Source organism: Oncorhynchus gorbuscha, linkage group LG12 (assembly GCF_021184085.1).
Source record: "Oncorhynchus gorbuscha isolate QuinsamMale2020 ecotype Even-year linkage group LG12, OgorEven_v1.0, whole genome shotgun sequence".
In the NCBI taxonomy this organism is placed as follows: domain Eukaryota; kingdom Metazoa; phylum Chordata; class Actinopteri; order Salmoniformes; family Salmonidae; genus Oncorhynchus; species Oncorhynchus gorbuscha.
In genome coordinates this window covers 6,784,642-6,802,756 of record NC_060184.1, presented here as the reverse complement: position 1 = coordinate 6,802,756, position 18,115 = coordinate 6,784,642, and the positions used below count along the sequence as shown (strand labels likewise).

Below are 18,115 nucleotides of genomic sequence, written 5' to 3'. Positions count from 1 at the left end.
CCTGATATATACTGTAGGCCTGAAGGCCAAGACAATAAGAAGACACTGTGTAGTTCATATGCCTTGCCACCCTGATATATACTATAGGCCTGAAGGCCAAGACAATAAGAAGACACATCTGGCACACTGGCGGATCCTGGCTGAATGGCGGATCTAACTGATTCTGGCAGACTGGCGGATCCTGGCTGACTGGCAGATCCTGGCCGACTGGCAGATCCTGGCCGACTGGCAGTTCTGGCAGATCCTGGCTGACTGGCGGATCCTGGCAGACTGGTGGATCCTGGCTGACTGGCAGCACTGGCGGCGCTGGGCAGACTGGCGGCACTGGCGGCGCTGGGCAGACTGGTAGCTCAGACGGAGCTGGGCAGACGGGTAGCTCAGACGGCGCTGGGCAGACTGGAGAAAAAGGCTCTGGCAGCGCTGGACTGAGGGGCTCTGGCGCCTCTGGCATGAGGGGCGGTAGCTCTGACAACGCCGGACAGGCGGGAGACTCTGGCTGCGCTGGAGAGGAAGGCTCCGGCAGCGCTGGACAGGCGGGACGCACTGTAGGCCTGATGTGTGGTGCTGGCACTGGTATGCCGTGCATACTATGCCAAACCAACAGCTTTCTTTCCACTCTGTCCAATACATCCTCCACACTCTCAGACTCAGCACTCTGCTTCGCCGACAGCTCCAATTCCATCCATGGCTCCTTACGGTAAACAGGGGGAGTTGGCTCAGGTCTGACTCCTGACTCTGCCACACTCTCCATGTGCCCCCCCCCCCCCCAATACATTTTTGGGGGTGCCTCCCGGGCTTCCAGCCGCTCTGCCGTGCTAGCTCCTCATAATGCCACCTCTCTGCTTTCGCTGCCTCCAGCTCGGCTTTGGGGCGGCAATATTCCCCTGGCTCTGCCCAGGGTACTTTTCCGTCAAGGATCTCCTCCCAAGTCCATTTATCCAAATAGTGCAGCCTCTCCCACTGCTGCTGCTGCCTCTGTTGCTTCTCCTGCTGCTGCTGCTGTTGCTCCTGCTGCACCTGTCGCTTCTCCTGCTGCTGCTGTTGCTGCTGCCTCTGTTTACCACGCCGCTTGGTCCTTGGTTGGTGGGTGATTCTGTAAGGGTTTTCTTCTGGTGAAAGAGAGGCGGACCAAAATGTTGGCACATCCTCCAGTTACGAACACTGACACTGACACAAAAAGCTACATTTTAACATCCCGTACAAAATAAACCACTAGTATTCACCGACTCGCTTTAACCTGGGCTGTTATCGGCCACAAAATGTTACATGATTTAAAGATGCACAATGCAGAAATCACTCTGCCATTTCCTGGTTGCTAAAATTCTAATAGTTCACCTAATTTCAGTTTCTGTGACAAAGCAAGCTGGTATATAGTGTAGAGAATCATTGTAACATCTAAACCGCAGTGAAATGTATTTTACATATGTCATGTATTGTATTGTCATGTCTTGTCCCTGTGCTTTCTCTTCTCTTCGTTTCCCCCTGCTGGTCATATTAGGTTTCTTTCTCTCTCTTTATCCCTCTCTCTCTCTATCGTTCCGTTCCTGCTTCCAGCTGTTCCTCATTCTCCCAACGACCTCGTTTACTCTTTCACACCTGTCCCCTATTTTGCCCTCTGATTAAGTCTCTATTTCTCTCTCTGTTTCTGCTTCTGTCCTTGTCGGATTCTTGTTTGCTTTTGCCTTTGTTCCGTCCTGTTGTATTCTGCCTCGTCATCAGATACCGCGTGTGAGCAGGTGTCTCTATCCTCTACGGCCCGCGCCTACCCGAAGGGACCTGCAGTCGGTTGCCGCTAGCCCTGCAACTCTCCTCAACAACTAGAAGGGGGACTCTCCTGTTAAACTAGAGGATTTGTGTTTTCCCTGTTTGGACTTCCCCTGTAATGATTGAGGATTTATGTTTTCCCTGTTTGGACATTAAAAGACTCTGTTCTGTTATATCGCTTTTGGGTCCTCACTCACCTGCATAACAACATAACCCAAAAAATATTGCATTTTCAGCTGTTTGAAGCTGGTGTAGAATATCTGAAAAATAAATGATACAAAAATCATATTTAAGAGCAGGAAGCATAGAAACAGAGCACATAGAACAGATCTACCACTTTCGGACTTGACCGATCAGAAGAGTGCCACATTGCAGCTTTAATGAATTAATAGACATGATTTAATCTAGATTGGATCCTCTGTCTGTAACAAAGGGACTGAGTAGTGCTGTAGCTTAGACTAAAATCCCTGTCTGTCTGTCTGTCTGTCTGTCTGTCTGTCTGTCTGTCTGTCTGTCTGTCTGTCTGTCTGTCTGTCTGTCTGTCTGTCTGTCTGTCTGTCTGTCTGTCTGTCGTGGTAAAATAGCTACATATTAATTTCCAAAAACACAGCCAGGGTTTGGGTTTAATCCACTCACACATCTCCTTTATTTATGTTGTACAGTGTTGTGAAGTAGGCTGATTAAACATACACACACAAAGAGTGGTTTAGGCCTATACTGATGAGATGCCTTTTAACATTGTCTGTTGTGAAAAGATTATGAAAATTCAGAGGAAAAATGTGGACAAATTGTTCGATTTTAGTCATTCAATGTGTTTTCAATTCATTTGCGTATACGTTGGTTTATTTTCCAAAGTGAAAGATCGAGAGGGGGGAACCTATTATTATGACGTTGTACAGGGAAAACATTTGAACAGTTAAATTTGAACAAAAATATATGCATCGTTTAGCCTACGCATCTCATTGGAAACACGTATCAAAAATAGGACAATACATCTCAGGGGATGGTGAGCTAGCCTATTTTCTCTGGCGCAACTATCCCTCTGTCTGTTTGTGTTTGTGTGTCTGTGAGCTGAGGGCATCGTTTTGCTTCCGTAACCTATCACCCAGATCTGTCGTTGTGCAGAGCTGCAGACCGAGTTCAGGCGCTGTAGCCAGCTGTCGCGCTCGGCATTGCTCCACGACACGCACACACGTAACCACATCCGTACGGCGTGCATCCAACCACCCAATTCCATATCCAACTCCCCTTTCACTGGCAGACAGCAAGGCAGACCCGGTGGAGACGTCCACTTTACTCATTCTCCTAACGGGACACAACAGACTCCATCGCTCTAACGGTAAATATCATGATGGTTAATTTTTTTCTAAATAAGATAGCAATACAGTTTATAACATATTGATGATGATAACGATGGTTTCCTTTTCATCCATGTTTGGGGTATGTTTGTAGTCGGAGGGGATTTCCAAATCGTTCTGTGTTGCCAGGTAGGATAGGAGTTTTTGTTCGATTGAGTTCCATCAGTGTTGTGGTCAGATTTCTGTTTTCTTTTTACTATTACAACGCATGACTTCGCACTAATACGAACATTGAAATATTCTAAGGAAAATGATACTACTTTTAATTTATTTTGTGTTTATTTTTAAATTGAAGCGGATATTACTATATTTTCCATCTTCATCGCTCCGGCAGAAACTCGTGCCCGAACACGTCGTCACAAAGGGGTGTGTGCCCTGGAAAGCAGCTCTCAGCCAATGAGCGCTCTTCTCCTGCACAGAACCACTGTTGTTTACTCGTGGAAGTGAGCTCCTATTAGACGAGACAGCTATACCTCCGGGCTCTTTGCTAGCCTATCAGCGCACTCCCCCACACATGACCCCTTTTAAAAACAAGTCTATGCTTTAAAATCATAAGAAATGCTGCAACAATGTAATCTATGGGATGTAATCCGTTAGATTAAACATGCATGGGATATTGTGCACCACTCAAACCACTCACGCGTCGACACACTGCACACAGCTGCTGCACGGTAACAGTCAGACAGGTGTGTGTGCGCAGAAAAGGGGTGTGTCGTGATCTTCTTTTCTTTTTAAAAGGCTCTCACTACAGGGTGATGTCATTGGGGTTGACTTTTGGCCTAGAGAGGTTTCATCTTCACAACATCACACCTTTTATTGTGTGGTAAAACTATAACTTCACATTCAGATGCTGATAATAAACATGGAATTACCAGTCATTATGTAAAGTAAACATTTTGGATTTCAAGACATTGTATATTATTATTTATATACACAACAACAACAACAACAACAACAACACATTATTGCTGCTTGTCATCCAGTAAAGAGATGGCGTTCATGCTATGATCTTTCTCTTTGAACTCGAACGATAGAAGAGAACGACTTGTAAAATTCTTATAAAACTCCCATGATGTGTATATTATTATATATTATATATTATATTATATATATATATATATATATATATATATATATATATATATATATATATATTATATTATATATATATTATTATTATATATTATGTGACAGAGATAAATAGAGGTGTATTTTCAACCTCCTCTCTGTAGGGAGTAGAGACCCCCTGTATGTTGAGGACTGTACAGTGCAGACCACCAGCACTACCAGCGGCAGCACCATGGCAACCAAGAGACCAGGGGAGAGGACCTCTCCGGCAGCAGGACCCACAGACACCAGGCAGTCTGGAGCAGAGATACAGGAGACACTGGTAAGGTGGACCCATAACATGCAGAAGTTGAGTGATTAATAGATTCTTCTCAATTCCATTTTGTTGTTGTTGTTGCTTTATAACTACAATTATTTTCACAGTTTTACTGTGCAGGTGTCATTGTCTCATCTGTACCTTCCTCCCTCTCTGAGTCTCCCCCATATCTCAGCTCTGTCCCTGTGTCTGTCTGCAGGTATACATGCAGTGCTGTGGGCAGGAAGCCCCTACCATGACAGAGAGCAACGGCCATAGGAACATTATGAATAGGCACCATCACTTACCGGTATTCGTGCCCCGGGGGAGGACTGAGGCGGGCTGGACCCACCCTGCGGCTCCTCAGCAGACTACAACTCCCACAGTGCCCTCCTGCCCTGTGTCTGCCCCATACAGGTAAGCTCTCTCTCTCTCTATGTGGGCATCCTTCAGCCTAAAGCTGACCTTCAACTTACAACGTCAACTGTTATCTTGGTACTCCTCCATGGATTCTCAGTTATTCACCTGCTCCTCCTCGTTGTCTTGTCTCTGTAAGTGGAGAGACATCTGGGGCACCATCATACGTCACTCAAAGCCCCAAATAAACCCCAACACCTTATCCATGTTATCCTCAATTTCCAGAGCCTCTAGAGTCAATACATTCTAAGTTCTTCATCTCCTCCTCTTCTTTGGGTTGTCTGTTGAGGTGGAGTTTGTGGTTGCTCCAAGATAAATCCATGTTGTAATCACTGTCCCCCTCTACTCAGTTTCCGGAGCCCAGGGTCAGTGGAGATGGATGAAATCATGGCAGCCATGGTTCTGACCAGTCTGTCCTGCAGCCCTGTGGTCCAGAGTTCTCCTCAGGGTGACCCTGTACTAGGTAAATTAGTCAATGAAGCTGATCCGGCTCTCTCTCTCTCTCTCTCTCTCTCTCTCTCTCTCTCTCTCTCTCTCTCTCTCTCTCTCTCTCTCTCTCTCTCTCTCTCTCTCTCTCTCTCTCTCTCTCTCTCTCTCTCTGCTCTCTCTGTCTCCCTGTCTCCCTGTCTCTCTCTCTTCTCTCTCTCTCTCTCTCTCTCTCTCTCTCTCTCTCTCTCTCTCTCTCTCTCTCTCTCTCTCTCTCTCTCTCTCTCTGCCTCTCTGTCTCCCTGTCTCTCTCTCTTCTCTCTCTCTCTCTCTCTCTCTCTCTCTCTCTCTCTCTCTCTCTCTCTCTCTCTCTCTCTCTCTCTCTCTCTCTCTCTCTCTCTCTCGTTGAGGGCTTGATATTTGACAGTTGAATCACGTGTTAGTTCTGGGACAATTCAACTACACGGCTAGACAGGAACCAGCAACAGAAGGTTCCCTCCCCTCTCTCTAACATGGTTATATAGTGACTATACTGACCACCATGCTGTCTCTCTAACATGGTTATATAGTGACTATACTGACCACCATGCTGTCTCTCTAACATGGTTATATAGTGACTATACTGACCACCATGCTGTCTCTCTAACATGGTTATATAGTAACTATACTGACCACCATGCTGTCTCTCTAACATGGTTATATAGTGACTATACTGACCACCATGCTGTCTCTCTAACATGGTTATATAGTAACTATACTAACCACCATGCTGTCTCTCTAACATGGTTATATAGTGACTATACTGACCACCATGCTGTCTCTCTAACATGGTTATATAGTAACTATACTAACCACCATGCTGTCTCTCTAACATGGTTATATAGTAACTATACTGACCACCATGCTGTCTCTCTAACATGGTTATATAGTGACTATACTGACCACCATGCTGTCTCTCTAGCATGGTTATATAGTGACTATACTGACCACCATGCTGTCTCTCTAACATGGTTATATAGTAACTATACTAACCACCATGCTGTCTCTCTAACATGGTTATATAGTGACTATACTGGCCACCATGCTGTGTCCCTCTAGGTTCATCATCAGGGGGCGGAGACATGGAGTGTGGGGGCGGAGACATGGAGTGTGGGGGCGGAGACATGGAGTGTGGGGGTGGGGATCTGTCTGACAGCGGCAGCAGTGGCTACTGGAGCTGGGACCACGACAACGTTAGTCCCGCCCTGTCCCTGTCCGTCAACGAGATGGACAGCAGCCCCGACGAAGGACTGCACACGGAGCTGGAGCAGGGTGTGGAGCTAAATGTAGCCAAGAGGTCAAAGGTGAGGGGGGAGGAGACTGTCGCCATGGCATTAGAGAGAGAAAGAACGAGTTGAAGAATCGTTGTGCAAGTCTGGTGTTTTAAAAACTGTCACTTATCCTTCTGTTCATTTTCAATCTCTATTTTAGTGCTGAGAGATTTGTGCTTTTTGGGACTGGTTCGGTTTTGGTTTGGTTATTAAAAAATAATCACAATGTTTGGTTTCGATTTATTACATTTTTTTACATTATATGCCAAAAATAGTAAACATTCAGTTGCCAAAAGATGTTAAATATTCCATAGTCACTGCCCACATTGGGTCGACATCAATACAAAACCCCTAATATTCCATAGTCACTGCCCACATTGGGTCGACATCAATACAAAACCCCTAATATTCCATAGTCACTGCCCACATTGGGTCGACATCAATACAAAACCCCTAATATTCCATAGTCACTGCCCACATTGGGTCGACATCAATACAAAACCCCTAATATTCCATAGTCACTGCCCACATTGGGTCGACATCAATACAAAACCCCTAATATTCCATAGTCACTGCCCACATTGGGTCGACATCAATACAAAACCCCTAATATTCCATAGTCACTGCCCACATTGGGTCGACATCAATACAAAACCCCTAATATTCCATAGTCACTGCCCACATTGGGTCGACATCAATACAAAACCCCTAATATTCCATAGTCACTGTCCACATTGGGTCGACATCAATACAAAACCCCTAATATTCCATAGTCACTGCCCACATTGGGTAGACATCGATACAAAAACAGGACATTACAATGAAATAATATTTTATCTGTGTAATATTACTTAGTTTTTATTTGAAGACTTTATTATTTTTCATTCCTTAAAGTCATCATCTCATCTGTGCTCAGACAGTCAGCCAGCCAGCCAGACAGCTAGCTAGCCGGTCAGCCAGCCAGACAGCTAGCTAGCCAGACAGCCAGACAGCCAGCCAGCCAGACAGCTAGCTAGCCGGTCAGCCAGCCAGACAGCTAGCTAGCCAGCCAGCCAGACAGCTAGCTAGCCAGTCAGCCAGCCAGTCAGCCAGCTAGCCAGCGAGTCAGCCAGCTAGCCAGCCAGTCAGCCAGCCAGACAGCCATAATAACCTAAAATAATAACCTAAAAATCACTCTCTCTCTCTGTCTCTCTCTCTGTCTGTCTCTTTCTCTCTGTCTCTCTCTCTGTCTCTCTCTCTCTCTCTCCTCACTCTCTGTCTCTCTCTCTCTGTCTGTCTCTGTCTGTCTGTCTCTTTCTCTCTGTCTCTCTCTGTCTCTCTCTCCTCACTCTCTGTCTCTCTCTCTCTGTCTGTCTCTGTCTGTCTGTCTCTTTCTCTCTGTCTCTCTCCTCACTCTCTGTCTCTCTCTCTCTGTCTGTCTCTCTCTGTCTGTCTCTTTCTCTCTGTCTCTCTCTCTGTCTCTCTCTCTGTCTCTCTCTCCTCACTCTCTGTCTCTCTCTCTTCTCTCTCTCTCTCTGTCTCTCTCTCTCTTTCTCTCTCTCTCTGTCTTTCTTTCTCTCTCTTTCTCTCTCTCTCTCTGTCTTTCTTTCTTTCTGTCTCTCTCTCTCTCTCTCTCTCTCTCTCTCTCTCTCTCTCTCTCTCTCTCTCTCTCTCTCTCTCTCTCTTTCTCTCTCTCTCTCTCTCTGTCTTTCTTTCTGTCTCTCTCTCTCTCTCTCTCTCAACTTGTTCAATTCAATTTGCTTTATTGGCATGACGTAACAATGTACATGTTGCCAAACGCTTAATTTGGATATTTACAATATGAAAATACATACATACATTTCTCTTTCTCTGATCACAGAGTTCTTTCAGAGGAGCGTACAGGTGTCTGTGGCCCAGCTGTGGCAAGGTGCTCACGTCTTCAGTTGGTATGAAGAGACATGTCCGTGTGATGCACCTGGGGTGAGATCTCTTCTCAGACAGCCGGTATTAACTCAGAAAAGAAAATGACATTGTTAACTTACTCTCTCTCCTTTGTCTATCCCTTCCAAAATTCATACACACGCACGTCTGCACGCACGAACACACAAACGCACACCACAACCCTACACACACACACACACACACATGTATATACGCACGAACACACAAACACACACCACAACCCTACACACACACACGTATATACGCACGAACACACAAACACACACCACAACCCTACACACACACACACACACACACACACACACGTATATACGCACAAACACACAAACACACACCACAACCCTACACACACACATACGTATGCACGCACGAACACACAAACACACACCAAAACCCTACACACACACACACACACACACACACACACACACACACACACACACACACACACACACACACACACACACATATGCACGCACGAACACACAAACACACACCACAACCCTACACACACACGTATGCACGCACGAACACACAAACACACACCACAACCCTACACACACACACACGTATGCACGCACGAACACACACCACAACCCTACACACACACACACGTATGCACGCACGAACACACACCACAACCCTACACACACACACACGTATGCACGCACGAACACACACCACAACCCTACACACACACACACGTATGCACGCACGAACACACACCACAACCCTACACACACACACACGTATGCACGCACGAACACACAAACACACACCACAACCCTACACACACACACACGTATATACGCACAAACACACAAACACACACCACAACCCTACACACGCACGCACGAACACACAAACACACACCACAACCCTACACACACACACACAGCAGTGGATCGGAGCAGTCCCACAGAGAGGAGGATTTCTACTACACTAAGTTCTCCTGCAAAGTTCCACCGGCCCTCGTCCCGGCCTTGTCCTCTCACGTCCCATGGGCATCCTGTGGCTCCCCTCCAGACCCTGGTCCTGGTCCAGGTTCCTGTCTCCAGATCCCCTCCTCTACCTCGTCCTCACACTCAGGGTCAGGCAGCTCCAGGCCCAGCTCAACCCCAGGGTCAACCCCAGGGTCAACCCCAGGGTCAGCTCCAGGGTCAACCCCAGGGTCAGCTCCAGACCAGCCCAGCCCTCTCAGCCAGTCTGCCCCCAGTTCCTTTTGGCAGACAGACCACCCGTATCAGGTAGGTTGACTTATTTAACCGGAATATTCCACTCAGTAACAATTGACACCTCTGGGTCGACCCTGGCCTGCAGAGTTTCAGTACTTCTCTGTTTCGAATTTGAAATAACTTGTCTTTTATGGCAGTGATGTTGCCTTGTTGAATTCTATTATTATGGGCTTAGAAACTACAGCAAGACATCTTGAAAAGGGGTGGAGTTTTGACTAGAATGGCTGTAAAAGAAATGTGAGGGAGTTTGAGAGACGTCTGGTCTGATGTTGTCTTCCTCTCTGCATAGGCCTGCACTCCCCTCCAGGTGACGGTGTCCTGTCACAACTCCGCCCCCTGTTGTTGGACCCCTCCCCCTCTCACCGTCTCTAACCAGCACAGTCACCACAACTCTCAGGTACGTCTGCTCTCTCCTCCTCCTCGTTAGCCTCACCCCCAGTCGTTCCTTCCAGGTCTTTCCAGAACGGGAATATGGGTGGGTATCTATCCCATGATACCTATCCCCTGATACCTATCTCCTGATATGATATCTATCTCCTGATATCTATCTCCTGATACCTATCTCCTGATATGATATCTATCCCCTGATACCTATCTCCTGATATGATATCTATCTCCTGATATCTATCTCCTGATATCTATCTCCTGATACCTATCTCCTGATATCTATCTCCTGATATCTATCTCCTGATACCTATCTCCTGATATCTATCTCCTGATATCTATCTCCTGATACCTATCTCCTGATACCCATCCCCTGATATGATATCTATCTCCTGATATCGATCTCCTGATATCGATCTCCTGATACCTATCTCCTGATATCTATCTCCTGATATCTATCTCCTGATATCTATCCCCTGATATCTCCTGATGTCTATCTCCTGATGTCTATCTCCTGATATCTATCTCCTGATGTCTATCTCCTGATATCTATCTCCTGATATCTATCTCCTGATATCTATCTCCTGATATCTATCTCCTGATATCTATCTCCTGATACCTATCTCCTGATATGATATCTATCTCCTGATATGATACCTATCTCCTGATACCTATCTCCTGATATGATATCTATCTCCTGATATCTATCTCCTGATACCTATCTCCTGATATCTATCTCCTGATATCTATCTCCTGATATCTATCTCCTGATACCTATCTCCTGATATCTATCTCCTGATACCTATCTCCTGATATCTATCTCCTGATATCTATCTCCTGATATCTATCTCCTGATATCTATCTCCTGATATGATATCTATCTCCTGATACCTATCTCCTGATACCTATCTCCTGATATCTATCTCCTGATACCTATCTCCTGATACCTATCCCCTGATATCTATCTCCTGATATCTATCTCCTTACCTATCTCCTGATATGATATTTATCTCCTTACCTATCTCCTGATACCTATCTCCTGATACCTATCTCCTGATATCTATCTCCTGATATCTATCTCCTGATACCTATCTACTGATACCTATCTCCTGATATCTATCTCCTGATATCTATCCCCTGATATCCCCTGATATCTATCTCCTGATATCTATCTCCTGATACCTATCTCCTGATACCTATCTCCTGATATCTATCTCCTGATATCTATCTCCTGATACCTATCTCCTGATATCTATCTCCTGATATGATATCTATCTCCTGATACCTATCTCCTGATACCTATCTCCTGACACCTATCTCCTGATATCTATCTCCTGATACCTATCTCCTGATACCTATCCCCTGATATCTATCTCCTGATATCTATCTCCTGATACCTATCTCCTGATACCTATCTCCTGATATCTATCTCCTGATATCTATCTCCTGATACCTATCTCCTGATATCTATCTCCTGATATGATATTTATCTCCTTACCTATCTCCTGATACCTATCTCCTGATACCTATCTCCTGATATGATATCTATCTCCTTACCTATCTCCTGATATGATATTTATCTCCTTACCTATCTCCTGATACCTATCTCCTGATACCTATCTCCTGATACCTATCTCCTGATATCTATCTCCTGATATCTATCTCCTGATACATATCTCCTGATACCTATCTCCTGATATCTATCTCCTGATACCTATCTCCTGATACCTATCTCCTGATACCTATCTCCTGATACCTATCTCCTGATATCTATCTCCTGATACCTATCCCCTGATACCTATCTCCTGATATCTATCCCCTGATATGATATCTATCTCCTGATACCTATCTCCTGATACCTATCTCCTGATACCTATCTCCTGATATCTATCTCCTGATACCTATCCCCTGATACCTATCTCCTGATATCTATCCCCTGATATGATATCTATCTCCTGATACCTATCTCCTGATACCTATCTCCTGATACCCATCTCCTGATATCTATCTCCTGATATCTATCTCCTGATATCTATCTCCTGATATCTATCTCCTGATACCTATCTCCTGATATCTATCTCCTGATACCTATCTCCAGCAGAGCACCAGTAGGACAACAGCTGGATGTGATATTAATTGTGACTATTTAATGATTTCTTATTACAAGAGATGCCATACTTATCTAAAGATACGTATTCCCCCTCCTCTTCTCTTCTCCCCTCCCCCTGCTTCCTGTCTTTTGCCCACTACAGGTGGTGAGGGGTCGCTGCAGGTCAGTGAGTGTGGGAGAACACTGGCTTCAACAGAACAGCGCCACCAACAGGCTAACCACCATGAGAGCAGCCTCTCCGTCACGCTCTCAATGCTCCTTCAGGTAGTCACTGTGTACCCTCTCTTCTCCTCTCCTCTCTCTTGTCTTCTCCTCGTTCCTCTTCTTTAGTTAAGCACCATTTAGCCTCCCCTGTCTTCTCTCTCTCCTCTCTCTTGTCTTCTCCTCACTCCTCTTCTTTAGTTAAGCACCATTTAGCCTCCCCTGTCTTCTCTCTCTCCTCTCTCTTGTCTTCTCCTCGCTCCTCTTCATTAGTTAAGCACCATTTAGCCTCCCCTCCTCCTCTCCCCTCTGTCTCAACTATCTCTCCTCTCCCCGCTGTCTCAACTATCTCTCCTCTCCCCCGTCTCAACTATCTCTCCTCTCCCCCGTCTCAACTATCTCTCCTCTCCCCTCTGTCTCAACTATCTCTCCTCTCCCCTCTGTCTCAACTATCTCTCCTCTCCCCCGTCTCAACTATCTCTCCTCTCTCCCCTGTCTCAACTATCTCTCCTCTCCCCTCTGTCTCAACTATCTCCTCTCCCCTGTCTCAACTATCTCTCCTCTCCCTCTGTCTCAACTATCTCTCCTCTCCCCCGTCTCAACTATCTCTCCTCTCCCCCTGTCTCAACTATCTCTCCTCTCCCCCGTCTCAACTATCTCTCCTCTCCCCTCTGTCTCAACTATCTCTCCTCTCCCCTCTGTCTCAACTATCTCTCCTCTCCCCCGTCTCAACTATCTCTCCTCTCCCCTCTGTCTCAACTATCTCTCCTCTCCTCTGTCTCAACTATCTCTCCTCTCCCCTCTGTCTCAACTATCTCTCCTCTCCCCCGTCTCAACTATCTCTCCTCTCCCCTGTCTCAACTATCTCTCCTCTCCCCTCTATCTCACCTATATCTACCCTCCCCTTTCTCAACTATCTCTCCTCTCCCCTCTGTCTCAACTATCTCTCCTCTCCCCCCTGTCTCAACTATCTCAACGATCTCTCCTCTGTCTCAACTATCTCTCCTCTCCCCTCTGTCTCAACTATCTCAACGATCTCTCCTCTGTCTCAACTATCTCTCCTCTCCCCTCTGTCTCAACTATCTCTCCTCTCTTATAGCCCATCTATCTTTCTCTTCTATCTCTGTCTGTACACTCCACACCTCTCCCAATGGGACGAGAGGGCATGATTAGTTAGCTAGATAAGAAACATTAAGGAGATTGTGTCTCTCTAATCGTATTCTCTCTAACACGGTCTTTTCTCTTGTACTGGTAGAACATATTCCTTTTCTTTCACCATACTGTATGTATTGGGTTTACAATTATCTCTTGATTGTGTCTTCCCAGAAAACCAAAATTGGTTCTGTGAAGATTCCCAGAACATTTGTTAGGTCGCGGGCAAATGTTCTCATAACACAAAAAAAAACGTCTTGTCGTAGTGATAATTATAACATGTTTGTATAGAACCTGATGTTGTAAGAACGTTCCTAGAACACATTTAATCTGCTCTTGAAAGGTTCTCAGAATATTTGTATAGAACCTGATGTTGTAAGAACGCTCCGAGAACACATTTAATCTGTTCTTTAAAGGTTCTCAGAATGTTTGTATAGAACCTGATGTTGTAAGAACGCTCCGAGAACACATTTAATCTGTTCTTTAAAGGTTCTCAGAATGTTTGTATAGAACCTGATGTAAGAACGTTCCTAGAACACATTTAATCTGTTCTTTAAAGGTTCTCAGAATGTTTGTATAGAACCTGATGTTGTAAGAACGCTCCGAGAACACATTTAATCTGTTCTTTAAAGGTTCTCAGAATGTTTGTATAGAACCTGATGTTGTAAGAACGCTCCGAGAACACATTTAATCTGTTCTTTAAAGGTTCTCAGAATGTTTGTATAGAACCTGATGTTGTAAGAACGCTCCGAGAACACATTTAATCTGTTCTTTAAAGGTTCTCAGAATGTTTGTATAGAACCTGATGTTGTAAGAACGCTCCGAGAACACATTTAATCTGTTCTTTAAAGGTTCTCAGAATGTTTGTATAGAACCTGATGTTGTAAGAACGTTCCTAGAACACATTTAATCTGTTCTTTAAAGGTTCTCAGAATGTTTGTATAGAACCTGATGTTGTAAGAACGCTCCGAGAACACATTTAATCTGTTCTTTAAAGGTTCTCAGAATGTTTGTATAGAACCTGATGTTGTAAGAACGCTCCGAGAACACATTTAATCTGTTCTTTAAAGGTTCTCAGAATGTTTGTATAGAACCTGATGTTGTAAGAACGCTCCGAGAACACATTTAATCTGTTCTTTAAAGGTTCTCAGAATGTTTGTATAGAACCTGATGTTGTAAGAACGCTCCGAGAACACATTTAATCTGTTCTTTAAAGGTTCTCAGAATGTTTGTATAGAACCTGATGTTGTAAGAACGCTCCGAGAACACATTTAATCTGTTCTTTAAATCTCAGAATGTTTCATTAGGTTGTGGAAACATTTTGGGGACATCAAGAAAGATATGTTCCCAAAAACACCAAAACTGTCCAGTTGTGTGGATAATTCTACAATGTTTTATTTTAGGTTGCAAAAAGAAACATTTGCCTGATGTTGTTAGAACATTCCCAGAGCACTTTAAAAAAAAAAGTTCTTTAAAAGTCCCGAAAACATTTATTGAAGTTGTGTAGAACATTGTGGGGTTTAGGACGAGAAATAGGTTCCCAAAAACAGCAAAACTGTCCAGCTGTGCTGACATTAAGATCATATTTGTATCAGGGTGTAAAAAAAAAAAACATTCCTTTGATGTTGCAAGATTGTTGACAGAACTGCCTTTTTGAGTTCTTTAAAGGTTCCCAGAATATTTGATTAGGCAGTGGGAACAGTGCGGATACATTACAAGAGATATGTTCCTCAATAGTGACGACATTCATACAATGTTTAAGTTAGGTTGGCACAGGACATTCCCTTAATGTTGTAATAATGAAATAAGTAAGTTTTCATTACTTTCATCGCAGATGTGATTTAGGTTTAACGTAATATTCCATTGATGTTCACACAATATTCATTTTTACCTTGTTTTTGAGGTCCTCGGAACGTTTAGAAATGGTTATATTTAAATGTAACATAATATTACCCAAACATTCCCAGCATGCAACTTTGTAGCTACTTAAAACATATTGGAATTACATCCCCATCCTATCATTGAATTGAATGGCGATTTGCGTTTGATAACTGTAGTGTGTTTGATAACTGTAGTGTGTTTGATAACGGTATTGTGTTTGATAACTGTAGTGTGTTTGATAACTGTATTGTGTTTGATAACGGTATTGTGTTTGATAACTGTATTGTGTTTGATAACTGTATTGTGTTTGATAACTGTAGTGTGTTTGATAACTGTATTGTGTTTGATAACTGTAGTGTGTTTGATAACTGTATTGTGTTTGATAACTGTATTGTGTTTGATAACTGTAGTGTGTTTGATAACTATATTGTGTTTGATAACTGTAGTGTGTTTGATAACTGTAGTGTGTTTGATAACGGTATTGTGTTTGATAACTGTAGTGTGTTTGATAACTGTAGTGTGTTTGATAACGGTATTGTGTTTGATAACTGTAGTGTGTTTGATAACTGTAGTGTGTTTGATAACTGTAGTGTGTTTGATAACGGTATTGTGTTTGATAACTGTATTGTGTTTGATAACTGTAGTGTGTTTGATAACTGTAGTGTGTTTGATAACGGTATTGTGTTTGATAACTGTAGTGTGTTTGATAACTGTAGTGTGTTTGATAACTGTAGTGTGTTTGATAACGGTATTGTGTTTGATAACTGTATTGTGTTTGATAACTGTAGTGTGTTTGATAACTGTAGTGTGTTTGATAACGGTAGTGTGTTTGATAACTGTAGTGCGTTTGATAACTGTAGTGTGTTTGATAACGGTATTGTGTTTGATAACTGTAGTGTGTTTGATAACTGTAGTGTGTTTGATAACTGTAGTGTGTTTGATAACGGTATTGTGTTTGATAACTGTAGTGTGTTTGATAACTGTAGTGTGTTTGATAACTGTAGTGTGTTTGATAACTGTAGTGTGTTTGATAACTGTAGTGTGTTTGATAACTGTAGTGTGTTTGATAACTGTAGTGTGTTTGATAACGGTATTGTGTTTGATAACGGTATTGTGTTTGATAACTGTAGTGTGTTTGATAACTGTATTGTGTTTGATAACTGTATTGTGTTTGATAACTGTAGTGTGTTTGATAACTGTAGTGTGTTTGATAACTGTAGTGTGTTTGATAACTGTAGTGTGTTTGATAACTGTAGTGTGTTTGATAACTGTAGTGTGTTTGATAACTGTAGTGTGTTTGATAACGGTATTGTGTTTGATAACTGTAGTGTGTTTGATAACTGTATTGTAGGCGATATGGAGACACGTTTTAATTTAATTCACAGGACATTTGAAGAGCATTTTTATGGTACAAACACACCCATGTTTTCTTATACTTAATTTTTAAAATCTGAGAGGAAATAGAGCCGAATAATATTGATAAAAGTCACCTTGTCCTAGAGAGATTTAAATTGATAAGCCTACACATTTTAAAAATGAATGGGAGGGGGGGGGGGAACGATTGGAACCATTTCCCTGTTTGACCGCTAGGTTTTATGGGTATTATGACACCACCACTGTGGGGCTCTATACAGTCCTCTAATCCGAATTGCAATTATATCTGGTGAGAACAGTAATAGGCATGTATTCCAATATTCTTTCATTTACATGCTGAGAATGTTGTGGTAATATTAAACTAAACTTAAATATAACATTTTCTAAATCTTCTGAGGACCTCCAAGACAAGTTAAAATGTATATTGTGTGAACATCAATGGGAATATTATGTTAAACCTAAATCACATATACTAAAAACATACTTATTTACTTCTTATTTGATTAAGAGAATGTCATAATGTTCTGGGACTGTTCCTGGTTTGCTGGGTGGTGTTTCATCCCTGTAGGAAGGGACGAGGGGAGGCTGAAACGTGTCTTGTGTTTCATCCCTGTAGGAAGGGACGAGGGGAGGCTGAAACGTGTCTTGTGTTTCATCCCTGTAGGAAGGGATGAGGGGAGGCTGAAACGTGTCTTGTGTTTCATCCCTGTAGGAAGGGACGAGGGGAGGCTAAGAAGTGTCGTAAGGTGTACGGAGTGGAACACAAGGAGCAGTGGTGCACGGCCTGCCGCTGGAAGAAAGCCTGCCAGCGCTTCACAGACTAAACGAGGGCGCGAACGACGGATGATGGAAAAAAAAGAGAGACTTGGGAGAAAAAAAGTGAGGTCACGATCACAACCAGGGCCTGTTAGCCATCAAGAACAATAAATTCCTGTTTTTTTCTACCTTGTTTTTATTTCCCCTCAAGGAATAAAGTGATTTGTGTATTTAAAAAAATATATAAACGTTGACCTGAGCTTTGAGTCAGTGTGTGTGATGTTAGTAGCTAGTAGTTGATGTTATGACGTGGTAGGCCTACAATGTTCGTCCTTCCTAGCCTGGTCCCAGACCTGTTGGTGCTGTGTGGCATGACAATGACCGTAGGAGTTAGTTATACACAGGGACTGAACTTTTTGGGGTACTGGCTTGTAACCCTGGGTAACAATCGGCTCAAAAGT

General features: G+C 43.5%; 1 protein-coding gene across 1 annotated transcript; it reads left to right on the top strand.

The window, feature by feature from the left end:
• Nucleotides 1-2,821: 2,821 nt before the first annotated feature.
• Nucleotides 2,822-17,913, top strand: znf395b (zinc finger protein 395b). Its single transcript, XM_046291034.1, has 10 exons — nucleotides 2,822-3,103; nucleotides 4,355-4,512; nucleotides 4,706-4,902; nucleotides 5,253-5,365; nucleotides 6,427-6,671; nucleotides 8,479-8,579; nucleotides 9,460-9,808; nucleotides 10,086-10,193; nucleotides 12,433-12,554; nucleotides 17,611-17,913. Exons 2-10 carry the CDS (start codon nucleotides 4,423-4,425, stop codon nucleotides 17,720-17,722), a joined length of 1,437 nt encoding a protein of 478 aa, XP_046146990.1. The 5' UTR covers nucleotides 2,822-3,103; nucleotides 4,355-4,422; the 3' UTR covers nucleotides 17,723-17,913.
• Nucleotides 17,914-18,115: the final 202 nt, after the last annotated feature.